Raw genomic sequence first — 26,830 nt, forward strand, 5'->3', positions numbered from 1 at the left:
TGCACCGGCACCTTTATTAACAGTGCCACTGCTTCCGTGGTCCCCATTCCCATGGAGTCCCATAGGACTCCATGGGAATGGGGACTTACAAAATTACTGGCGCCTGACTCCCCGGCCGCCGAGGTCAGAATACCCCAGTGTTACCGGGAAGTCAGGCGCTGGTAATTCATTACAGGTCCAGCAGCAACCTGCTGGTTTTACCGGCATGGTTCCCACCAGACCCGTAATGAGGCCCATTGTGTTAAATGGATGTATTTAGAAGGTCACTCCTTTAATAGGTCATAATAGTGCATATGAGTTGAGCAAGTGGAAACAACAGTGTGGCACAAAGTCAGAACATATTCCACCACTAAACAGCCAGTGAGCATTTACACATGACAGTGGCTTCTCATAGGCTATTGTAGCGCATAGCCTGTTATATAGGCTACACATTAATGGAGGTGTCCCAAGAAATACATTTTGAACCAAGTCCATTCTAAAATGAGCTCCAAAGAGTTCTAGCATTTGGTGGGACTCCAAAAATAATATTTTTACTCAAGGGATGCTGAACTTAAAGTTTGGAAATACAAAAAAGGTAGCAGGCGCCCCTCTCTCGAAAGAACACGGCATGATAACCAGTTCAGTGGTTATTAACCACTTTGAGAGTTGGCAGCCATCTGCTTTTTGCTCACTGTACCTTTCACAGATGGGAATTATCCATTTGCACATCAGTCTTTGTCCCAAAGGTACAGTGAGCAAAAAGCAGATGGCTGCAAACTCCCAATGTGGTTAACAACCAGTGAACAGGTTATCCTGCTGTGTTCTTCCGAGAGAGGGGCGCCTGCTACCTTTGTTGAATTCTTTAAAGTTTGGAAACCCTTGTACTAGAGGTACAAGGGCCCTAGCAGGGTGGGCTGTAGCAGAAAGTAATTCCTCTACTTCCCATTCTAATGGGAAATCTGAGAAACCTCAATAAATCGCAATTAGAATATTTACAAATCATGTCAGCTCTGCTGCTTGCGACCTTACGGGCAAAGGTAGTGAGAAGAGGCATCGCTAGGGGCAAACTGGGGGGGAGGGAGCTACAGCGCCGGGTCTTTTGTTTGTAGCCCCCGGATAGAAGCTCAGGGGCTACAACCAAGAGGCTAGCTAGCCCCGGGTCCTGACAGTCCCGACATTAGCATAGCCCCGGATCTTTTCCAGACCTAGCAATACCCCTGGTGGTGAGGACATCCAACAACAACTCTAGCGCACTGTACTCTTCAGAGAAGTAAACAGGCTGCGGAACTTAAGAAAGTGGAGACGGCAAAAATTCAACTACTTTTTAACATACATGAGGTAGTTGTGTTTTTAAGGATTTTTTTTAAAAAAAAGGAAAGCAAAGAAAAGAAGCAACAGTCAAAAAGATTGTGTTTTCTGGCGATACATGCTACTTTACATTACACATTGAAATAATGTATAGACAGCCAAGGTGGGTGAAAGAATACAGCACACAGTCCTACATTAAAAGAGCATTTGTCCTGAAAACATTAGGTACAAAGGGACTATAAAACATTCTGTACATTGTCATACATTGAATAGAAGATGCCCACCTGAATTATTAGGTATGGAAAACCTAAAGAACAAAATGCAGTCAGACATTAAAAAGATAACTTAAACCTAAAATATTAGGTAGGTACACCCTAACAAATCATACTTTTATAGGTTTAAGAAAGGCATACCTAAATGATTAGGTACTGCAAAGCTAATACAAAATTAAGGTTGATGGGGAAGGCGGTCCTTTGCTGCGTCATGTGGTCACAGACACTCCCAGAGTGTGTAATATCGGCCCTGATGCTACTTGTCGCAATCCCGAGGAACTACGGCCGGGGCCGCCCTGAGAACTTTGATCACGCGGGAGCAGGAAGGACCCAACTCTAGGGCCTCAACATTTCTTTACGGCACGCTGAGTATGTTGATGGATAAACCTATTGACGGGGATCCATTTCTCGATTTGGCAGCTTACTGAACAGGCAGGGTGAGCAGTACATAAGGCACGCGTGACACGTGGCAAGTGTTTCTGCCTCACTGGAACAATCTGCAGGACTACAATAAGCAAAACTACAGGTTTGGGGACAATGAGACTTTAAAAGTCGGCAACACCCTTTTTTTTAATAAAAAAAACTCTAGGATGCTAGAGTAAGTGTAACATGCCGAGCTGGGGAGGCCAGCCAAAGCTCTTGGGAGTTTGAATCTGACACAATGTTAGGGTTTTTGCCTTTTTTCCCAGATTAAACCCCAACTTTTACAAGGCATGTCAAAGAGATATTCAGAAAAATCCATTTGGGGCATGTTGCATCACCTAACCCCAAAATCTCCCCAAAAACTGACGTTGAGCACAATAGCATTCGAACGACAATCCACCACAAGCATCTGCAATGCTAGTCACTAACCATCCACTATCAGCATACAATATGTCACTCAACGAGTGTCGGCAGAGTACAGTACACCAGCCGCAGAGCATCCACAAGCAGCATACAAGACTTCAATCACAGAATACCCACCACTGGCCTACACAACACCATTCATGAAATTACCAGCAAGAACAAAACTATACCCATCCTTGGAATATTCACAGCTAGAATAGATTACGCACCCTAACAATACAATAGTCATGGGTGCACAACAGCTGTCAGTAGGACAGTGACGGCCACCTGCAGGGTGCAGTCCACCTCCGGTACAAGAATAATGCAAATCGGCAACAATAATACACCAAACTCCCTGTGGGACTCCAGTGTACACACTTGTAGAGTACAGTGTATTGACAGGCGTACCATAAAACGCCAGAATGTCAATTACTAGAATACCAACTAGTGCCGTAGAAGACACCACCACTAAACAGCCATAAGCCAAAGTCTAAAATGCAATTCGCCAACTACAAGTGTGGCGCGCACAAAGTGTAAGTATAGTGCAAGCCAGTTTGGGGAACAGCGTGGACCCACCAAATCAGGTTTGGACCCGCTACAGGAATAGGGTGCAGTCCTTAGTAGGATAAGTATCTACTAGTTGTACAAATTAAGGGTGTCATGAAAATACTGCGCAAATGCACCCACTGACCACCAGCTCTCACGTGCTTACGCACTCCAAAAAACACCTGTAATACAAAGTAGCCTATGGTCTGGACAACAACCTCTGTCCTGGTATAAATTTGAAGGATTTCAACTACACGCGTCTGGTAGCAATCACTCATTCAACAGCCATCTTTGACGACGAAATTGAGCAACGATGACAGGGCTCGCAGATACTTAGATATGTGCCAAGCCCACTGGTCACAACAAGACTAGTTAGGCCTAAAACGATAACTGGAGGAGGTCGTCGAAGAAAACACAAAGGCCTCTTTATCAGGACATCCGTGGCGCAAGCCCCCAGAAGTGCAACATTTGCCAGCATTATGTGAAACAGTTGCCTCAAAAAGATTTAAAATAAAGAGGTCACAGGTGGCAGTGTGCTCAGGTACACTGCCAAGGTACCCGGTACAGGCCCTGGTACCTGCTCACCCTGCCACCCTCCCGCACTGCCTTCAGCCCACCCCTTTCACTTGGGTCTGTATTTGAACCCATACAGCCCTCCCTCCTCCCTTATTTTTTTCTTCCCGCACTTATCAGACCTACCTTGTCTGCTGCCTTAAACTCAGCACTTGCTTCTTGCTGTCGGCACTACCACGGCTTGTTGCCTTATTATTTATTTATTTATTATGTATCTGTTTCTCCTCTGCTCCGCACTTTTCACTTCTCCCCCTTCCATGCACTTTTCCCCTCCCAATCTCCCATGCACTTGCGCCTTATTAATGTCACTGGGCATTGTAACATCGCAGTTTTGTCTCCCCTGTTCCCCTCCCTGACGCGCTCTGAAACACTTGTGTACGAGCGCGATAGAAATAAAATATCAATTCAATTCAATTCGCAAATTCCCATGGAGTAAGACATGGCAACGTATAATTCCCGTGAGGTGCAAGATGGTTCTGCAAAGTGGGATATCCATGAGGCGACACATGGTGCTGCTTGGGGAAATTCCCATGGGCACAAAGAGGGCACTGCAATGGGATGGATTTGCAGGAGGCCATGCGTGGCCCTTGCCAACCCAAATTGCCATAATGTGGCAGACGACAGTGTTACAAAATAAAACGGAATGTATTTAGAGTACTTATAGGGAGAGATTTAGGGAGAGCTAGTGAGTGACTTGGATCCAGTAGGAGAGTGAGATTTAGGGTCATTTGGCTTATGCAGTGCTGTGTGACACATGCAGTGATTTGGAACGGGTGAGCAATACAAGTACCATCACCAGAGATTTAGGGTGGTGAGTGGCACACCAGTCAGTGTCTGTCTAAAACAAAGACCAACATCAGGCAGATAAAACTCCCACAAACTCCTCGAAACACTTCCCCACATCCACAAAATCCCTCTAACACACAAGTGTGAACCTGACCCGTGCAACACCTTCCCTTGCAGCCTAGCAAAACCCACAAAGGTACAGGAAGTAAGCTGGCACTAGTATAGCCTTGTCTATATATATTTATTTATATTTATTTTCTTACTGTTTTAATCTCTGTTTTCTCCTCCTCTCCCTTCTCTCTCTCTCTCGCTTCCCGCCCTCTTTTACTTTTTTCTATGCACTTACTCTATCAGAATTGTCATTGGACCTAGTATGATAGCAACAAATGTTTGTCTCCTCCTCCCCTCCCTTTACTTGTCCTCCAGCACTATCTGAAATGTTGTCAGGCCTAGTACGATAGTGGCTTGTTTTGTTCCTCTCCCTCCTTTTTCCTCCTCTCTCCCTCACCTCTTGTTAATCTCCTGCTCTCCCAGAAATATCGTCAGGCCTAGTACGGTAGTCGCCTGTCTGTTTCCCATTTCCTTCCTATCTGTGTTTTAGCTCTTGCACTATATGAAATGTCGTGTGGCCTAGTACAATAGTGGCTTGTTTTGTTCCTCTCCCTCCTTTCTCCTGTCCCCTCCCTCACCTCTTGTTAATCTCCGGCTGTACCAGAAATGTCATCAGGCCTGGTACAGTAGTCGCCTGTCTGTTTCCCATTTCTTCCTATGTGTGTTTAGCTCTTGCACTATCTGAAATGTCGTCAAGCCGAGTACGGTAGTTAATTTCACATTCTTGTTGTTCATGGCTTGTGAGAATGTCATTGGCCCTCATTAGGACCCAGGCGGTAAGGGGTTTACGCCGGCGTAAACCATGGCGCACCTTACCGCCTGAGTACGAGTTCCTTTTAGCAGGCGTTAAAATCCATGGCGCTAAGGGACCTTGTTGTTAATTACGCCACCGTAATTTACGGTGGCGTAATTAACGCCTTCCCCACTCCCATTATGCCCTATGGGGCCAGAAATGGGAATGGGGATGGGTAAATGGGGATTGGGGACTTACCGCCCCGCCAACCTCGGAATGGGGCGGTAAGTCCACCAACCCCCATGGCGGAGTTGGCATCTTAGCGCCATGGACCATGGTGCAAATAGCGCCATGGTCCTCCGCCAAGGTCCTAATGAGGGCCATTGTATTTTCCCTTGTTCCCTCCCTTGCTGTGAAGCGCTTTGAAACACATTGTGTATAGGCGCTATATAAATAAACTATCACATCATATTATACAAGTGGGTGAGCAATAGCTCCTCGAAAATAGAGCCTGGGTGCTCACGTACCCTTGGAGGATAAGAAAGACCAACCAAAAACACTGATTTCAAAGTTAGCACCATTTTATCATTAAAGGGCATGAGTTCAAAAGGCTTAATATACTGGGCTTGGTGTAGGTGGGAAGAGCCCGCAGAATCCAGTGAAAAGGCACCCCCGCACCAGACTCTAGAGGCAGGAATAGGCTGCGTCTGAATTCAGGTTGGGCCGGATGGCTTAGAGATAGGCAATTCAAGTACGGCACGTGATCTTTTCCGGGCTAAGGACGAAGGATGAGTAAGCAATCATGCCATGTAAGGCGATTATTCCCTTGTTCTAGGACAAATCGCAGAGCCTGGACCACTCGCTGAGAACAGGGTGATTTGTCTCAAGTCCTCTGGACAATGTTGCGGTTCTGTTTAGATAGTTTGAGATAACTAAATGGTGAGGTCTTGGGCCCCAAGAGGGTAAGCAGATCAATTTACAGGCTGGATGAAGAACCAGACCCTCTGCTCGGGTGGTTGGGCCAGAGGAGTAGGTAGGGGGGTGGCTGCCCCACTGGCTCCCACATGGTTCCCAGTTTGCCCACCTGCCTCCCACTGGCATCCTATTATCCACCACCCCAGTCCCTAGTGCCTTTGCTGGGACGTCAGGACAAACCAGAGAGGCCAGGCCAGGCAAGTGGCCAGGGAGGTCTCGCCATCAGATTAAGATGCCAAACCCACACACTGTTTAGCAAAGCAATATTGTGGCCACTGGGAAGAGACGAAAGAAGAAACAAAGTTGAAGTTAAGGGAAGAAAGCAACTGCCAAAGGGCAATACCTGGTACTGATAGTGGAAGTCTGTATCATTCAAGCAGCGGAATTTATAAAAAAAGAAGGCCATATTGTGATGTGCTGTTGTGAATCCTAAAGGGTAGTCGCCCAATGACAGTCGTCACTTGGCCAGGAGAAAAGCATTTGAGCCGGAGTAACCATCTGGAACCTTCAGTGGACGACGAAACATAAAGAATCTTGAGCTTCCATCATAAGATTCACAACCTGAAGTTTGAGAGTAAAGCTAGTTGGCGCTGCTCAACACAGAAACTATCCAGGGGTCCTAGGAAACTGAACACTATGTATCCGACTAAAAGCAACTTCTGCCCCCTAGCGGAGGCCTGTGAACAATGAGCCGGGAGTCAATTCTCTGATTTGAGGGTCAGAGGATGCGCAACTTGCAAATAATCCTCTAGTGGAACTCGGTCTCTCGCCAGCCTTGGACAAGAAGATATGTCCTGTTGGACCCGGCACTAGTTAGAGGGAGCTTGAACGTCTCAGGAAATTGGCCTACTTCAAGTGAGAGGTAGCGGCAGGAAGCACCTGCGGCTAATTAGTGACAGCAGTCAGCCTTTTTCATGAGGTCCACAGCAGTAGCGCAGTGGGAGCTGCACGCCATCAGATCCAGGGAACATCCTAGTGCTCTTCAATCATGCGTGCCTGCCTGCAGACATTAGGCCCAGGCACATACTACCGGAGGCTGCGTGAAAAGATTCAACGGCTGACTCTAGGGCTCTCTGGGGTGACATGTCTGACATGCGCAGTCTCTGAAAGGAAGTGTATTCTTTTTTGTGGGAGATCATTCGCAAATTTCGTAATGTCACACCACGGCAAACGCCAGAGTCGCAATGTCACAAAAGGCTTACCAAAGGTGTAAGCTCTACTTTGCTATGTCAAGGGGCTTCTCATCCGTGCCATGGGGGACTGGGAGAGGAGGGGGGGAATCAGGAGCTGCAGCAGACCTTCCCCGTAGGCAGAGCTGATGATAGGGCTGGAGGGTATGGGGCGAGACAAAGGTTCTCATCTACTAAGGGGACAATGATCATCACCCAACGTTTTAAGTTGAGCTATTGAGTAGGCCGTGCCCAACCATTTCTAGGCATTCCTAAGTGCATGAGACTGGAGAGGAATACCAGTGTGGTCTAGGAGGAAAGGTCAGCAGCCAGCCCTCCTGTTTCCATTTAGGGGTGGACAGTGCACAGAAACGTTCAACTGAAATACACATCCCCAGAACTGCCTCATGGAAGGCATTGACCGGGGAGGTGGAGCTCCTCCTTTTTTCCTGGACTGGAGTCATGTGGTTGAATATCAGAAGTAGTGCTGGCCGATGGTTCAGATGCCATCAGCACAACAGGCAGGAAATGGTCTGCTGGTATCGGGAGGAGTGGAAGAATGCTCAATAGAGACGACAATCCCACGGGGAAATGCGTCAACCAGACTGGTGCCTGCAGGCGAACTGGCCATGGAAGGCAAACGATAGGGAAAGAGTCTTCGAGGAGGAGAAGGAAGGGCATCCTTCATGTTGTCCCTGAAGATGGATATCATTGCTGGAGTCAAACTGTCATATATGTATCACTCCGCGAAGAAGAAAGGGTTCGATACTTGAGGGCACGGTTTGGCTCCACTAGACTGCGTGTGGTGACGGTTAACTGTGCGTGCCAGAAGAGGGATCACGCTGCGTTATAACAGGCAACATGTAGACGAAGGAAGCTGACCACGTGCAGTGTGGGCTACGGATCATTTGAACAATGCATAGAAGCTGAGCGTCTAGGAATGGAAAACATGGGCGTTTCCTCTTTGTTGTATATTCCTGCTGGCTACAAACCGGTAAGAATAGGATTGGCTGAGCGACTTTAAGAAGCATCGATGGAACCTCTGAGAGGCTGAAATCAACTGATCAGACTGAATTTGAGTGCTGGTGCTGGCGGTTAGTCTAATGAAGTCTTGGGAATGAATGCCTCTGCGTACTCCAACAGTGAAGAGCCACAGGGTCTGTTAGAGATGTGGTACACAGTAAGAGGCAAAAAGGACAGTTGTCGAACAGGCTCTTTGACTTCGAATTTAGGAGGAGGCACCGCAGAGTTACTCCTTGGGCTTTACGTGGAGGATATCTGAGTAGATCCTGAAAGATTCTCCAGGGAAGCTGGTATGTAGAGAGTTCAGTATGGTCGAACCGGTGTGCATGAAACAGAATGGTACCATGCGGGCATACCCGCGTTACCCCTGGTGGTGCATGTGCCCAACGGCTCAAGGTGTCTCCAGGGATCATAGCACAAGGTGAAAGAGTCCCCATTGAGGATGTCTATATAAGCAAGATGTAAAGTGTCACTTACACGTCCCTCGCTCGCAACAGATTCACACAAAGTCCCACGAGTAGGGTGCAGCAATGTGTCCTTGCTCCTCCGTAGTAGGCCTGGGGTGACCGAAAGGAGAGCATGGAACATAGAACAAGAAAACCCAGGGTGCAATTTTAGCAACTGCAGACAACGACTGTGAAGGTTCCACGTCAAAAAAGGCATTCTACATCAGGCCGCAACTTCCTTCCAATCTGTGATGCCACGGTGCAGAGTGGAGGAACGAGCCAGCAGGGAACCATGTTACCATGTGGAGGAGAGCGCGGGTTCCGAATGCTCGTTCTTCATCTACAGGGAAAAAAGTGGTGGAAGAAACCTACAGGGGCACGAGGGGAAGGTGCCTTACGGGGGGGGGGGCAGGGTGAGCTTGCACCCCAGCTCATTCTTTGGAATTCTGTTGTACAGAGTGCTCCAGCTCCACTCTCCATCTTGTGGCGGCATTCCAGAACAGGGCATAAGGGTAGCATGGTCATCATGATAACAGGGCACCCCCAAATGGGTTTTCCATTGGGTCACAGACGATCCTATGCCCGGGCTAATTTCTAATAGGTTCCCGATGGCCTCATAACTATTGGAACTCGCATGGGACATAGAGATGAAATTGTGCTGGGTGGAATGCCCGCAGAGTAAGAGGCACGGTGCCAGCTGGCATTTGCATGGAGCGATCATAGCATAGAACGAGTTGGGATTTCCATAAAGACAGCCATAACATACCAGCTGCAATTATGTGGTCACAGATGGCTTTGCTCTGTTGGACCATCGCAGATGTCAAAAATGGCATTGATCCAAAATGATATCCGTTAAATGGACAGGTGCAGTTGTGTGAGCAGCATTTACTGTGCATGGTAAACTTGTCTGGTATAATTACAAGCAATCCGTGGCACGCAACATATTGAGTTCACAGGTTGGCACTTTGGCAGGGTGAACCAACAAGGTCACATTTTCCACTGTTCCTTTCAAAATCATTTTAATTTGTAGTGGATGCCAGGCAGAATTCCTTAAATTCCTGTAAATCTCACATGTACGTTCATCCATTGGAATGACCCTTTTCTTTGACATTCCTGTGGGATTAAGATTGGCCCCAGGGTTAAACTCCTGGGTCCAAGTTCAGCCAAACTCGACACCAGCAAATGGCAACACCTGCCAGGGCAGAAAGGACCCTGGGCCATAAGGGTTTCTTCTGCCCTGGATGGCACTGCACGTTGGCAAAGGTGGGAAGATTTCAGGGCTGTTGAGTATGGTCCATCATTTCTGGGCTGGCAGCATTCAGAATAGTTCAACTGACATGTAGTGCACCAACAGATTGGCAGATTGGCGCTTACAAGGTCACGCGCGGCTTTGTTCCTGGGGACCTCAGGAGTCAGAAGGTGGCATTGCATAATGTGAGCTTCCTGGGGTAGCTTATGGTTCACGTAAGGGCAGACATGTCCTGGCATAAGGTGTGAATCCTGTGCGGTTGTGTAGAGGGGACTTGGAACCGAAAGAGCGACCCGCTTCTAGTGGATGACAATTCCCTCGGAGGAGCCACTGCGGCGCACCGCAGGGTGCCAGTAATCACCCAAAGGCCATCTGAAGGCATCTAGATTACTTGAACTCCGTGTCCTCAGGCTTGAGCGATACCAGAATGGCACTGATAGTTCTCAATGAACTTTTGGCATTGCATATATGTAAACACCTTCAACCAGCAGTGATGGAGGATGCTTCAATCAAAAAACATGATCACATCTGCAGATTAGAAAGAAAAAACAAGACTGTCCTGGAAGAGAATGGAGGGTGTGATTTCACGCCCACGTAAGTGGCATAAGTGATCTCACAACCACTTAAGTGGTATAAGACATTGTGAATGGCTTGGCTTGTGATGGCATCTGAAATTCACCTTCTATCGGCCCTGCTTCCCCTGCCCAGAAGAACACTTCCTTCCATGATGTGTGTTTAAAGTCACACTCAAGCAAAGGATTACAAGCAAGTAATACACACGCGTTCCCTAGTGGAGCTGTTTGCCTGGGCATGTACACATATTTTCTTCTAAAAAAATCCTGGATAGTTGTCATCATGTACAGTGGCCAACAGTTAAGTGCTTAAATGGATATGCAGATCCCTAATTGGCTAATTAGCAAAACTATCAAGAAGAAGGCAATACATCCTTACTATGTATGTTTGTTGAGGGTGGGGGGAAGAGGGGTTGCCCTCCAAGACAGCATGGAGCAAACTTCTTCCCTGGGCTTGCATCACTTGCCCAGGTGAGAAGTCTCTTTACTCTTTCCATATGTTCATAGATGTGGGCGGGGTGGAGGGTAAATGGCCACATTCTGGTGTTGGAGGAGCCGATGGGTTGCGTGTGCTGAGATTGGGGAGTCAGATAAACAGTTCCCCTTTCCCTATCCGGACAAAAGATTCTGGATCCTCGTGAGCTTCTGGTATGGATGCAGACATCTTTAAAAGGGGCGAGAACCTGTCGTGCAGCCATAAGCACGATGGAGATTTTTGCTGTACGAGATTGTCGGAGCCCGAGAACGACTTGTGCCTTTTGTGGTGCCAGTGGAAAGGTTTATAAAAATGTCCGGGAACAGTCTTTCAAAAGTGCGATCCGCCACGATTCCAATTGTGGGTGTGGGAATGGTGTATTTTGGTAATGATGGGCTTGCCTTGCATGGGAAGAAATGATAAATTCCCTGCACTTCCATAGTCTTGAGGATTGCCCCCACTCGGACTATTCAACGCCCATTCACGGATGCCCAGGACACTGGCGACATAACGCTTCTTAATTCAACTACCACTACTCTGCTGTTTATTGGTATTCCACCACATATTCTGCTGAGCAGGATCTGCTTCTGGGTTCCTTCCATTCACAACTTTGTGGCCCATCTGGTACCATTATGTAGGACATTACAGTGGTGCTGTCAGTCTGATCGGATCCACATGGCAGTCAGACCTTTTAAACCCTGGGAGATCCAATCTGACAGCCCTTAGTTCTAATCCACTTATCATAGCCATTCCCCTGGGACAGTTGGCCTTCCCTAGCTGCTCCCTGTCCCATTAGGGACACATCGATCTGTATTAATGATCGCCTTCATCGTTGGATTGCCGGTGCGTCTCCCTTTCACTAGATCAGGAGATCTAGTGATTATTTGAGTGGAATTGTGCCAGACCTTCTGATCCTGTGACACTGTGAATCAATTTCAGCCCCAATCTTGCACTGGGAATAAATGCATGCAGAGTCTTATCACTGTTCTTGACTGTATGAAAGCATGGCCATTTGGGATCAAGTCATCTTCTTTGTCAAATGCTGGTTAAAGAGGAACCTATGGTGGTCTCGGGGTTTGCCGTGTCCCCTGGACAGGTTGGTACAGCCAGAATGAGTTTCCTTTGGCGCAGTCATCTTGATAAGTCTTTCCTCCTGACATTTGCGAAGACTCCTGCCAAGATATTCTGTGAATCTCCAGCACGTCTCGTGCGTGCAATGCATCTGGCTGTGGAAGTGCAACGCTTTCTGCGGCAGCGCTTGAATGAATTTCCACCCCACGAATGAAGGTACCGCATCATTTGGAGGAGTCGCCTCGAACCTTTGAGTTCTTCAGCAGGTCCTGGTTCCAATATGGGAAGTAGTGTTGCATCCTTGTTACGGGATGAGGGCGTACATTGAATAAATTCACGTATCCTTTCAGCGATAGAAACAACTTTGATTGTTTTATTATCAGTCTGTACCAGTTCATCTAATAGACACCGGTGTGCCTGCGCCATTGGAGATTTCCTCTCATTTTACTGTCTACACTAACTGTCAGGCACGGTCTACTGGTCCTCTTTGTTTGATGTTATTCTTTCCGACTCATCTGAGAAAGGCCACTTACTGGGGTGCAGGTTTCAGGGACTTATGCCAATGTGACTTGTTTTTGGAAGGTAGAGCAAACCGCTGAAACCCTGAATGCTGCGTCCTGGTAGGGTTGTGTGTCTTTAGGCGGAACCCTAGAGGTAATCGTAGGCTTCAAATAATAGAGTATGAGGGACTGAAGCAGAGGGCGAAAGTGGTGAGATAGCACAAGGGAGAAACTTAGAGGGCGTGTGTGGGTGTATGCATGTATGCAACTCCCATAAATATCTGGGCCTGTGAGTTTATCAGTTCTCTGGATTGTCTTATCAACTTGCTCACCCATTGCATCATTTGTGCTTCTGCTCCAATTCCAGGAATTCAAACGCATGTAAATATCTCAACAGGATTGACCGTGCAAGTTGTGAGATACTCGCCTGAGCCATTATTATAGGAATGACAGCAAAGCCTGTTTTTGTGTTAAGCATGAAGGTGTCAAATCTGGGCCCATATCGGAAGACCGAGATTTAAGCTCAATGAGGACCCAACGCTTCAAGACAAAGGAAATTGGGAGGGAGCACGTTTTAGAGGGAGCCTGACTAAAAGCAAATAATGCCACAATAGTTCTCCTTGGCGTACTTACGTTGCCAGTGAATAAGCAAGAACCAAGGGATGCCCTCTTAAACAAATTCCTACATTGGCTCCATACTGTTAGAGGCAGTGTTTTTGTGTCTAGGGAAGCCATGGTGGGCTGTAATAGAATGTCCAATGAGGGCGATAACCCATGTGATTCTGTAAAGCTGGAATTCAGGAATCAAAGAGTGGCCAGGGGAGTCTTGGGTGGCTCCGGGTGTGTTGGGCGGATGTCTAAGTCTGGGATTTCAGTTAGTCTGCAGTGCACCCTTATCCAAGACCTGTCCGCCATGTGGGAATTATTCCAATTAATCATCCTCTATCTGGAGCGAACCTCATTCCCTTGGGGAAAAGGCCAATAACGAACCAATAGTCATTAGGTCTACAGAGTTTGTGGTCTCCCGAACTGGGCTGAATTGGGCTCCGATCAATTATTGGAAATCTTTTTGATATGACGTATTACGGAAATGATGTAAATGTTTTTTGCTAGGAAGTACTTTGATGGCCTGACGGCCGAAATAAAGTTATTTGACGATGACTTCCCAAAGGCAGCCAGATGTTCAGGAGCCCTTGTGAGGATGGGGTGCAGTGACAATGTTTTAATGTGGCACAGTTTTGCAGCCTTTCCTAGAGACTCCCCCAAACCAGCCTAACATGAAACCTTCTGTGATTCAAGGAAGAAAAGACCTACATTACGATCAAAGTTAGTCAAGCTACAAAGCAACGCAGTGGTTCAACCCAGGGAAAAATGAAAGGGACTGATTCCCAGTGACTAACATCAATTCTAACTGGGATAGAACTCCATATTTCAACAAGAAACCTGTATTCATCCACAACCTGTGCCAATCATGGTCAGCACTCGGCACTCTAGAAATGGTGTCTTTAAATCTTCCAATTTGCTTTGTGCTTCAGTTCGTTCTCCACCCAAATGTGACAGAAGAAAAGAATCAAGTGACCATGGGCGTGAGATATTCTGGTTTTCCAAAAAGCAGATATGGGAGAATCCTATTGCAGACATGACCCACAAATGGACACTCAACTTTTTCAGTTTTTCAAACAACACTAAGAATAATTCTAGTGCCAACCACCAGAAGGTAGGAAATGACAGCACGTGAATGTACAAGAGAGACAGAGTGAAAATCCTGCATCAGGTGACGTATGATGCCACTAACATCCTGCAAAGTAAGATGATATTTACAACCATAGCCCCCAAAAGACGGAAGCCATCTTAGGTTATACGTTGATCGGCTCTAGATTGCAGGAATGGGCACAAGATGTTGCAAAAAGCTAAAAGATTCTGTGAAATCATGTACTAGTTTCCGCCATGTTGAGAATTCTCGCCCCAATGGCCGCGCCCACCATGCAATGTTAACCGGGACAGTAACTGAATAAAAATGCAACCAGTCGTTACAGCATTCTAAGTCAAGACCGGAGGCGAGCATTATGCTTAACTTACTTTACTTCAATATTGCAACTCACAGCATTTCACCTTTTCAAAATGTTCAGACTTTGAACTCAATACTTTGGTTTTGCCTTTCAAACTAAAAGGTTAAAAAGTTCTGAAGGGTTCTGAAAAAGGAACTACTAGTCCCCATAAGCCCCTAGTGTGTCTAGGCTTGAGGCTGTCTCTGTCCACCTATCCATGTCAAGTACCCAGTATGTATTGCTTCCTGCCTGGGTCCCTTCCTCTTTCTTTTTGCTGCCGCTCACAAGATAAGTTAAGGACAATTACTCCGTACATATTTTGATAATTTTATTGCATTGGTGAAGTTTCCTCATAATAGTTCTGTTGTATAACATCATGGTGAATGTTACCTTATATCAGGGTTTTAGGCTTATTTAGATACATCTTTCAATGGCTTACGCCACTGTTTTTTTCTCTTCCGAGTCAGTGACTTATTGAGCCACTACACGCACACACTTCCCTTTCAGAACTTAAGGAGGTACTATCACGGCACTCGCCTCACCATGAGGCGTTTTATCATTACGGAGGGTCGGGACCGGAGCTGTGAGCGAATGCGCTCACACTAGGCAGCTGGTCCTGCCCTCTTAGCGTTCGACAGCTTAGCGTTCGGGGAAGCTAGGACCCAGAATGGCATCGCCGGCATGCAACGTCATTCCTGGCATTCCTCAGCCCTCCTTCCTCTAACGCTCCGATCGAGCGTACACAGACGCATTCTCTTAGAGAGATAGAGCAGTGTCTGGCCGATTTCAGCAGTATCCGCACAGAATCTGTTAAGAGAACAGCGCTCATTGTACAAGCAGCCCAGACACCTCATGTCAGAATACAAGTGCACAATGGCATTACAGAGCACCTCCCCAGAATGGAGTGAGGAAGAGTGGGTAGAGGAGCCCACAGAGGGAGACAGACATATCCCCCAGTTTCAAAAGAGTCATAGGAGACTCCCTTTCCGTAGCTGTGTCGCAATGAGTGCAGCCTCTCACACAGAGCCTAGAGATCCTAGAAGCTATGCTAGCCAATCAAAAAGCAGAACAAGGGGCTTCCAGGAAGAGACGGGCAGACAGTCCAGATGAAGGACCATCAGCCAGATACCCCCTACAGGGATTAACCAAGAGGGGTGTAAAAAGGCTCGGAAGAGGCCACCCTCTTTGACCCCACCACCCTCCGAGCCAGAAGGAAGGGGCTAACACAGTACCCTAAGAGGTGGTGGATCCTGTCAGCAGGCTCAAGAAAGCGTTCTTGCTGAAGTCGGCAGGGCCACACTCACGGCCCTCTACTCCAGGGGTGACAAATTTAGGGGAAGAAGACAGCAGTTTTTCACCTGATGATCAAGGAGAAGAAGAGGAGTACGAAATCCTCACAGATCCCCACATCAACGATCTGGCCCTGGAAGACCGAGCGCTAGAGAATGATAATATGAGCAACATGTTCGACCCAGAGGCCATCCGACATCCCAAATCTACAGAGTGGTTGCAGTCGCCTGAAGTAGCCCTTTACATGTCCCAACACATCAAAAAGCCTTTGGATAGAGAAGTTTGCTCCCGAATGAGAGCAGAGTGCCCAAGACCCGAACTACCCAAAAAGGTGACAGAGACCCCCGATTTCGACGCCAATATGGTGACCTTCGTCACAAAGACAGCCAGAGACATTTGCAAAGGTGTTGATCGCGCTTGGAGAGGATGCCAAGACAAGCTGCTAGACCTAGCAGGCTCTTTAGCTAAAATAATGGACCTAGCCAAAAGGGCTAAAGACAAAAGAGCTCCAGTAGACACGCAGGTAGTCGGTAGCTAGGCGCAATGAGCAGTATGCCTCCTGGGCAACGCCAACTGCAGAAGAGTGCTACTCAAAATTGACGGTAAACTTAGCGATCTAGCTTCTTACGAAGCAGGGGAAGGAGCCAAGATATGGCCCAATTTGTGGGCACGTACTCAGCATTAGAGAAAGCACAGAGTTCCAAAAGGAAACATTTTTTGGTACGCATTTTTGCAGGGACCGGTCGACATCGGGGTCGATCGTCCGGTCACTTCAACATGCAACGAAGACCCCAGGGACCGCGGGCCCAATATTGGGAAAGCAGGCAACAGGACGCATTCTTTCCGGCCAGATCACGGTTCCCCAGAGGACGCAGGGAAAGAGGCACCAACAGACAGCAGGGCGCAACAGGTGGTGAGTACCCAAGACGCAACTATCCCAAGAGTGGGGGGGAGGCCCTATTGTTTTTGCGTGAATGGAAAGAGCTGTCCAGCAATGCCTGCTAGCAGTAGCAGGCCCGTACCTAGAATTCTCAGGTGCTCCTACCCAGAGATCACAGCCAGCACATATGTCCCAGGAAGAGTTAGCACAGCTTCAGGAGGAATTATGCAAGCTAGCAGACAAGAACGCAATAGAACGCGATACACAAGGAGGTCCAAGTTTTCTCAGGAATTAATTTCTAGTACACAGGAAGGAGAAGATAAGACCAGTGATAAATCTGAAGAGTCTGAACGAATGGCAGACGTACATTAAAAATGGAGGGAATACTCCTCCTCCGAGGCCTCCTTCGGACAGGAGACTAGCTAGTGCGTTTAGACCTCAGAGACGCATACCTCACGATTCCAATAGCGATAGAACAGCAGAGATTCCTCTGTCTTTGGAACAAGGAGATTTGGCGCTTCAGGTGTCTTCTGTTCTGACTAGCGTCGGCCACCTGGGCCTTCAGCAAGATAATGAGACCGGTAGCAGCAGCCATAAGGGAAAGAGTAATCAGGATTATTGTCTACCTGGACGATATCCTCATCCTAGTTCAGAGCAAAGCCACTCTTCAAGAACAGGTGTGCTGGATCTCTGCCCTAGTGTCTTCCCTCAGTTTCATCATAAACTCGGACAAATCAGTGCTACAACCCACTCAGATAATAGAATTCTTAAGATTCATGATAGACACAAAAAAAGCCTCTCTAGAGCTCCAGACCCACAAAATCAGAGCCATCAAAAAGGAGCTCAGATGAGTCATAGCGAAGAAGAATATTTCGCCAGGATAGTTGGTCTCTTAGCGGCTTCGATTCAAGCGATTTTTCATGGGCCTCTTCACTACAGAGCCCTTCAGAGACTCAAAATAAGACACCTTCAAGGAGGAATAGGATACAACCAAATAGTTATCGTAGATCAAGAAGCTCTGACAGAGCTTAAAAGGTGGCTACAGAACATAGAGGCTTGGAACTGCTGAGCAATTTTTAGCGACACTTCAGATTTAATAATAGAATCAGACGCGAGCAGAGACGGCTGGGGGGCCAGGTGCGGAGACATACAAACAAGAGGGAAATGATCCATACAGGAACTACAATTGCACATAAACTGTCTAGATATCCTAGCAGGATCCTTTGTAGTGTGCGCCTTTACCAAAGGCAAAGCCAATTGTTGCGTCTTACTCAAGATGGACAACATATCAGCAGTTCAGTACATAAACAAGCTAGGAGGGACCAGATTGAGAATGCAAGCCGAGCTAGCAAAAGACTTTTGGCACCACTGCCTACAACACCACATAACAATATCAGCAGAATACTTACCAGTGAAACAGAAGATAATAGCAGACTGGAACTCACGATACCTCGTAGATTCCAGCGATTAGAGGCTTCACCCAGAAATATTGGCACGATTAAAAAAGATTTGGGGTCCACTAGACATCGACCTCTTCGCGTCTAGATTGAACGTGCAGACTCCTAGATACTTCAGAAGGGGGATAGGCCCGGGTGCAGTGGGAACTGGCGCATTCTTGCATCGTTGGACCGGAGTCGTCCATTATGCCTTCCCACCGCTCATCATGCTGACAAGACTGTTAGCGAAGATCCGGAGAGAAGTAGCGGAACTGGTAGTAATAATCCCATTGTGGAAGTCCCAGGGATGGTTTCCAGTAGCAATGGAACTTTCTTTGGATTTTCCGAGGATGATCCCTCACAGTCAGAAGCTCCTGCTCAGCCCGAATGGCCAGAAACACCCCCTGATCGAGGAAGGCAGTCTTCATCTAATAGCATACAGAATATCAGGAAGAGATCGGAGCTGCCAGGCATTTCACAGCTCGCCGACGAGTAGATTAGAGATTCCTGGGCACCTTCCACCCTTCGGAGCTATGGCGCCGCTTGGGAGCATTGGTCCATCTGGTGCAGAGAACAAGACGTTCATCCCATTTTGGCACCTTTAGTACAAATACTCAATTTACTGGCCCGTAGGTTCCACGAAGGGTGCGCCTACAGAACACTCTGGAGTTTACAGATCCGCAAGATCAGCAGGATACGCCAGAATAGAGGGTAAGCCCTTGGGGGACATCCAGCAGTAGTACAATTACTTAATGGCGTTAGATTGCATAAACTGCCCAAAAATGAAATACTCTGTACTTTGGGACGTAAAGGACGTGTTTCCATTATTTCATTTCAACTCGTCCAATAACGGCAATCTTTCATAGTCCCAGCTGTGAGGGAAACTAGCAATGCTGCTCTGCTTAGTAGCTTGTAGGAGAGTATCAGATGTTAAAACATTAGAAGAAGACAGAACATTTTTCTATCCGGAGGGCGTAGCTTTCAGTATAGCTAAAAGGACAAAGTGCGATTCAAGAGTAATCGCCTATCCCTATTTTCCAGAGAACGCAAAGCTATGTGTATCATGTATAAAGGATTATGAACTAGTTGCAGCCAGTTTCAGACCGCTAGCAGTGTCCCAACTTCTCATAGCACGTAGAAAGCCATATCACGCTGTAGCCACAGCCACAATAGCCAGATGGGTCAGAGAGGTTATGCATTGGGTGGGTAGAGACCTAACTAAATTTGGCGCACATTCTGCGAGAGGAGCAATGGCTTCAAGAGTGTTTACGGCAGGGGTGTCACTACAAAACATTATGAAGTCAGCCGACTTCTCAACAGAGTCTACATTTAGAACCTTTTATTTTAAACCTGTCTCTCAGATGGCTAATATTGGTTTGGACAGCTCTGAACAAGCATAATGCCCGCCTCCTGTCTTGACGCAGAATGAAGATTGCCCAGGCTTACAGTGCAAGGTAGTCTTGATTCTATAAAAGACACGGAGGCGAGCATTATATCCCGCCCAGAATACGCAGGTAGTGATTTGTAAGAGTAAGACATGTTCTACTTTATGATACACACAAGCATATTCCCACCCTCCCAATTTCGTTCTCTTTTATCGTAGGAGACAAACAGAAAGCTACTTGATCGATCGAAGGAGAAAAAGTATAGCACATTGTGTTGCTTCTGGACCAGCCTACAGCACCGAGGAGCTCGTTACAGGGAGAATTTAGAGCAGGCCTTTTGTAGTTGTTTTTGCAGTTCAGAGTTGTTATGTTTCAGAATTCGGACAGAGGGTTCACTGCCAAAAGGAAGGGACCCAAGCAGGAAGAAGGATGTGCTGGGTCCTGGTCCAGGATAGGTGGACAAAGACAGCCTCAAGACTGCACTACACTAGAGGCTTCTGGGGACTAGTAGTTCTTTTTTCAGAACCCTTCAGAACTCTTTAAACGTTTAGTTTGAAAAGCAAAGCAAAAATATTGAGTTCGAAGTTTGAACATTGTGAAATGTGAAATGCTGTGAGTTGCAGTATTAAAGGAAGTTTCGCACAATGCTCGCCTCCGTGTCTTTAATAGAATCAAGGCTGCCCTGCGCTGTAAGCCTGGGCAATCTTCATTAATCAGCAGAAAGATGCAATGGCTGCAGCTCAGGACATGATTTGTATGTTTTGCAACACAGGAGAAACGGTGCCTGAGTCTGGCTGCTGCCCTGGGAAGAAAAAGGAAAGCAGCACGAGGGAATTAAAGGGCCAACTCCCAGATTTAGAGAAAGCGCTGAACAATGAGAGGGGAAATGGACACGGAGAGCTGCTGAAAACCTAACGATATTATAGCAGCAACACCAAAGCTTGCCTCAAGACTAAATACAATCCCATCAGACAAAGGACAAGTAAAGGAAACAGCCAAGTGTCCAGGCTACATTACAAGGGCATATGCTCCAAATACGTTCGCTCAGCAGAAATATGGGACATCAGTGGTCTGGGGCCCCCTCCTACTCTAAATGCTGGCAGCAAATTAGACATCCATGGCAGCTATGGCAGTCTCACCAGTGGGAATGACTGTAGTGAATAAGGCAGGCAGTGGCCTACGCGACACAACAATTTGATAACAAAACTTTATATGGATTGTCAATCTAAAAAAAAACTATTTTCTGAAAGTATGAAATGGAACCATCACTATAATGTGACGGGAGGATATCTCTGTGGCAACGCGCGGGTCTTGAAAACAAGACCACGCTGAGCAAACACAGGTTCGAATCCTGGATCCGCGCTAGAAAATACTGAGTGCGTTATAAATGACCTGCACTTCCACAATTCAATGAAAGAGCGCCTAGACACCAACGGGTTATGTGCGCTGCAAATAAGTGAAAATTAAATAATGGGATCCACTACACTACCTCCATGGCCACCCCGGGGAAATGACAATCAAAACGTGTCTTAACACGTCCGTCAAAATGCAAATATGTGCCGGAATCTCATGGCATACAGGCTGGAAAATCTGAGCAAGCAGAGTTTATTAACAATACAAGAAGTCCACAACCAAGATACACCTGAATGAGAAAAACTGTAATTTGCCTTTTGGTAATCAAGGCTGAGAAGGCATTCAATAGAAGACATGGAAATCCCTAACATGACATCAGGGAAATGTCATTTGTCCCCTTCAATGTCAAAATGTATTCCGGCAAAACTGAATATTCCCAAAACCTAAAACAATCTACTCTCTTCCAGAATAGTTAGCTCAAGGCAAAGGCAGGAGATGCAAACTTTCATCACTGTATCGATTGAAAAATATGTCCAAAGAATACAACAACATGTAGAAATCAATCGTTTAAAAATGTTCCTGGCAAACAAAAACTAAAGCGGTTTTAAAATGATATTTAAATTTCAGGCCACATTTACCAAGCTAGCTTAAAAATAAAACACTTTTACAAGGCGCCAGGATTGAAAAATAATGGTGCATAATTGAATGCCCTGAAGGCAATTGCAATAGAGTAAACAGAGAGGCGGAGCTAAGAAAAGGTTCCTTTTTACTGAGGACATCTGCATATCTGAAGATCACCTTCACAAAGCCATATACAACTCTTTACACATTTAGAATATTGCAGAAATACTCATTTAAACAATGAGGAAGGGACTCAATAGGAATTATCCTGCGTGAGCAATACCACTGATATAAAATTAATCTTATCCCGCTTTTGCTTACAGTTTTCGTTCTCTTCATTCAGAAGTGAAAACTGAAAACAAATTTACATACACAAAAACAGTTGCAGAGTTATCTAAAAGATTTTTTTTAGGCACCAAAATGGAAGAAGACCTAACTCGTTGAGTGTACTTAATTGGCAGTCCAACTAAAGGCCATGCTGCATCGGCCCTCAGAGAATCTAGGCAGACCGTGGGTGGATCAACGCAAATCCCGGAAGAACGTTGTCCTGAAGGAAACGTTTGCTTGATGAATATGATACGTGGAAGGGCACTCTCGTAGACGCATTGACCACCACATTAACTCTATGGTGCAAGCCACAGGCAATTCGAAAATATAAAGCTACGTCTATCCCATCGCCTCAATCCAATTTTTTCAACAAGCTTATTTAAGGCAGGCTGTCTTGCATGGGAATAGGTTAATCGTTCAAGTCTAGAGGAAATGCATGGTGCAGGAAACGTGTTGGGTAAAAACAAATGAAAAAAGGAATGTAGAGATGATAGGCGCCTACAAATGCAACATTATGCATCCCAGTTTAGGCTAATCAAAGGTGAAAAGCCACCAAACAGAAATTGCAGAACTGATCAAAAATCAATACTTGAGCCGCTTACATATCTCAATCTACGAGACGTTCGAGATGACAGTAAATAAAAGTATGTACATGTGACGGAGTAGCAGAATGACTAAAGGGGGCAAAACCAGTCAATAAGTGGTGGAATGTATGGGCTAGAGGAGTCCCATCAGGGTACACCAAAACGGTGACAGAGGGAATGTGTTCAACAGGCCAATGGGTGTCACCTTTGGTGGTATTGTAACCTGCCTCTTAAAAAGTACAACACGCGTGAAGTGGATGACTTCCTGGCATGCAAAGAAGACAACCACAAGGACAGAAGAAGGGTACAAAGAAGGATGGAACAGAACACTGGACAATGCAAATGAAATGTTGTGATGGTTTAACTCAACAGGAAATGGTTTCCAGTTGCTCGTAATTCAAATGTGAGCGGGTTTTTGGTTTCAGATGCCAGGGCAGACAAATTCCTACGCCTCTGAACGGTCTGCATCAGTGTGAGGGACTAAGTCGATCATGCAATGTCTGATCAACAGAGCAAGCGGCATGGCTTCCACTATTACCTATGACAACAAATCTGGGCTTTATGGTAAGCATTACTTACCAAGTACATATTGTTGAACACAAACCTCAGACCACAAGGAGCCAGAGCAAGAATCTCGGGGCTAGGGTAATGCAAATTATTGAAGGTTAAGTTTACTCACAAAGCATTTGGCATGTACTGAAGCTTTTCAATAACACTTCCAAGCAAAGGCCTTCACCATACCAAAATGGGGAGATCTCCAAATAGGTCAGGGATAGGTCGGATCTAAGACGGTTTGCAAGGTTCGGCTCTCCAGATTGTTTGGACTACAACTTCCATCAGCCGTAGTTCAGATAGTCAATGGTAGGGGATCATGGGAGTCACAAGTCAAAACATATGGAATGCTGCAGGTTGCAGACCCATGTTCTAAGATGAAACCAGAGTATTTTCACAATCAGTTGTCATTCTGAAAAGTCCAGGCATTCTGGAAGGCGATGCGGACAATGATTAAAGGGGTAACATTGCATGGCTTGGTTGTGCTGCTACAATCAGATGGCAAAGACGAATGGGGAAAATGCCCACCTTGGTCACGCAGTAGCAGATTAATTGCCCCCATGCTTCTCGAAAAGAGCAGAAAGAACACACAAAGATCTTGTACTACAATTTTGACTATAGAAGGATGGGAAAAGATGTGGCAACAGTTAAAATGAATACAGGAAACGTCTGAAAACCCTCGTCCCGCTGCGGCATAATTTCAGATTAACCAAAATCAAAAAGATAAGGAGGAATTCAATGCTTGTGAGGTGATGCAACGAGTTCTAAAATCCAATCCCTGGAAACAAGGATCGTTGGCCATGCTTAATGAAGGAATGTGACTATGCAGTCCATGAAAGATGGGGAAGCTGGTCGACTGCTGGCCCTTTCCATTTCTACGGTGTCCCAAACTTAAACTCTGAAGGGACCAACTTGTCTGTAAAAAGTGAAGCATACTAAGTAGTAATACGGACTCGTTTAGAAGATAGACTTTAATTTGGCGAGTAATTCCACAATATGGTTTATACTCACACCCTACAATCTCAAGTGTAGTGAATGTAACCAACACAGATGGGCATCTTGACAGCAGCATTGGTTGTAAGCGTTTGAACTGTGGATTTAATAGTAATACTGACCTTTTATGCAGCACATGTGACAAACTGAGTTGTCTTTCGGCGCATAATAAGAAGTGTTTTTATTCAGCTCAATGGTAACCATTTAATCCATTTCATTAGGATGAAAGGCTGAGTCAGCCCCAATGAGCTTAAACCGGTCACCTGAGGGATACAGCTGCGCTAGTGTTCTCTTTCTTACTATCCTGTCCCCCTAAATAAGGATTTTGCCTGACTAACAGGGTATTGACAGGCATGGCTGTCCTGGCTGTTTCTAGTAGCTCCCGCATGATCAATGTTAAAGTATGTTGGCCCACTGAGGTTTAGGGTTATGTCTGCTCAGATACCGAGGTTGAAATTCTTGAGGCAGAGTTTTTGCACAGTGAGGTATCTTGCAGAGCTGGGCAAAGAAGAGGCTGTTTGTCTGCCCGTGAGCTCCCTCTGTCTTCCAGGACAAAGTTTGTGTCTGTTTGTGACATTCCTTTACCCCCTTTGAGGTAACCTGTGTCCTGCTGCAAGGTACCAGGGCCCTCCTTGAAGAAGTCTGTCTCTGTCTTTGCTAATGAGCCAATGTGCTCTCCGTCCCGGTGAAAGCCATTGGTAAGGTTATGAGCCACAATGGTTTCCCCTTTTTCTGTGTCTCTCTCCATGCAGAAGAGTTCCTCCTGCGTTTGTAGAGCGTGTGCAGGTTCTTCATGGTCCTGAGCCGTGTCCTCGCATCTTAGAAGGGAGGAGTCTGGTGGCTGTGGCAACACCTCTTCAGAGGAGCAGCAACCCAGCTTTTCTGCTTCTTCCGTTATTAAGTCTTCACTTTCCGACTTGCTCTGCTCACAGTCGCAGTTGTTTTCGGAGGCCGAGAAGTCCGAATGAACTATAACTTCTGCCTCTACACGGTTCCGAGAGGCCAGTGGATGGTGTCCAGCTTTCCGGACTTCACTCTGTAGCAAATGGAAAGAACACAAAAAAATGAAAGTTAGGTGTTACAGTTAACTATGTGTTCAGTTCCTCAGTGGCATTTTACTCCCAAATCCCCACAAACATTGCACTGTGTGGCTTCAAAAAAGTTCAGAATGCATGCATTGTTATAGAAGGGAGCACACTGCGGGCCAGAATGGATTTGCACCAGTAGAGCTGCACGCTGCAAGGCAGAATGGATTTGCACCAGTACAGCTGCACGCTGTGGGCCAGAATGGATTTGCACCAGTACAGCTGCACGCTGCAAGGCAGAATGGATTTGCACCAGTACAGCTGCACGCTGCAAGGCAGAATGGATTTGCACCAGTACAGCTGCACGCTGTGGGCCAGAATGGATTTGCACCAGTACAGCTGCACGCTGTGGGCCAGAATGGATTTGCAACAGTACAGCTGCTCGCTGCAAGGCAGAATGGATTTGCACCAGTACAGCTGCACGCTGTGGGCAGAATGGATTTGCACCAGTACAGCTGCACGCTGCAAGGCAGAATGGATTTGCACCAGTACAGCTGCACGCTGCAAGGCAGAATGGATTTGCAACAGTACAGCTGCACGCTGTGGGCCAGAATGGATTTGCACCAGTACAGCTGCTCGCTGTGGGCCAGAATGGATTTGCAACAGTACAGCTGCTCGCTGCAAGGCAGAATGGATTTGCACCAGTACAGCTGCACGCTGCAAAGCAGAATGGATTTGCACCAGTAGAGCTGCTCGCTGCAAGGCAGAATGGATTTGCACCAGTACAGCTGCACGCTGTGGGCCAGAATGGATTTGCACCAGTACAGCTGCACGCTGTGGGCCAGAATGGATTTGCAACAGTACAGCTGCTCGCTGCAAGGCAGAATGGATTTGCACCAGTACAGCTGCACGCTGTGGGCCAGAATGGATTTGCACCAGTACAGCTGCACGCTGCAAGGCAGAATGGATTTGCACCAGTACAGCTGCACGCTGCAAGGCAGAATGGATTTGCAACAGTACAGCTGCACGCTGTGGGCCAGAATGGATTTGCACCAGTACAGCTGCTCGCTGTGGGCCAGAATGGATTTGCAACAGTACAGCTGCTCGCTGCAAGGCAGAATGGATTTGCACCAGTACAGCTGCACGCTGCAAGGCAGAATGGATTTGCACCAGTAGAGCTGCTCGCTGCAAGGCAGAATGGATTTGCACCAGTACAGCTGCACGCTGTGGGCCAGAATGGATTTGCACCAGTAGAGCTGTGTTTATAGATCCGGCACTGACCAGCTGGGAGCTACTCCAAGTTGGTATTAATGTGCATGCAAGCATCAGTGATGGGTGGTGTGTGCTGGGTCCGGATTGAGGTACATTGACATAATTATTGTGTTAGGACGACAGTAAGTGCCACAGCTCAGGGGTGAAGTGCCTTCATTACATGATGTAGTAGCTCTGCACATTATGGTCCGCTACAGATTTGCTCTAATACATTTTTCTGCCACCTGGTCACCGCTCCGAAATGACCAGTTTCTTGAAAGATACATTTTGCAGACTAGAAGTCAGCTCGAAGGCATGTCTATCTCAGTCTCATACACGGTGTGAACTCAAAGCCCCACAATGCACCTTGAATGAGTACCATTGTCGCTTTATCTTTCTAAGCCATCTCATCAAAAACAGCTCTGCCTTGATAAGCGTTCTGCTTCGAAGGGCTACAATCAGCTCTATAACT

At 46.7% G+C, this 26,830-nt stretch overlaps 1 protein-coding gene across 2 annotated transcripts in view; it reads right to left on the reverse strand.

The window, feature by feature from the left end:
- Positions 1–1,372: 1,372 nt before the first annotated feature.
- The window catches only part of IGDCC4 (immunoglobulin superfamily DCC subclass member 4), a 677,662-nt gene continuing 652,204 nt past the window's right edge, over positions 1,373–26,830 (reverse strand). For both annotated transcript variants that reach the window (XM_069625112.1, XM_069625111.1), the window contains exon 20: positions 1,373–25,118. In XM_069625112.1, coding sequence (XP_069481213.1) covers positions 24,510–25,118 — 609 coding nt within the window. In that variant the 3' untranslated portion in view covers positions 1,373–24,509. The remainder of the gene's footprint in view (positions 25,119–26,830) is intronic.

This window comes from Ambystoma mexicanum, chromosome 11 (genome assembly GCF_040938575.1).
Source record: "Ambystoma mexicanum isolate Mex_15411 chromosome 11, UKY_AmexF1_1, whole genome shotgun sequence".
Lineage (NCBI taxonomy): Eukaryota > Metazoa > Chordata > Amphibia > Caudata > Ambystomatidae > Ambystoma > Ambystoma mexicanum.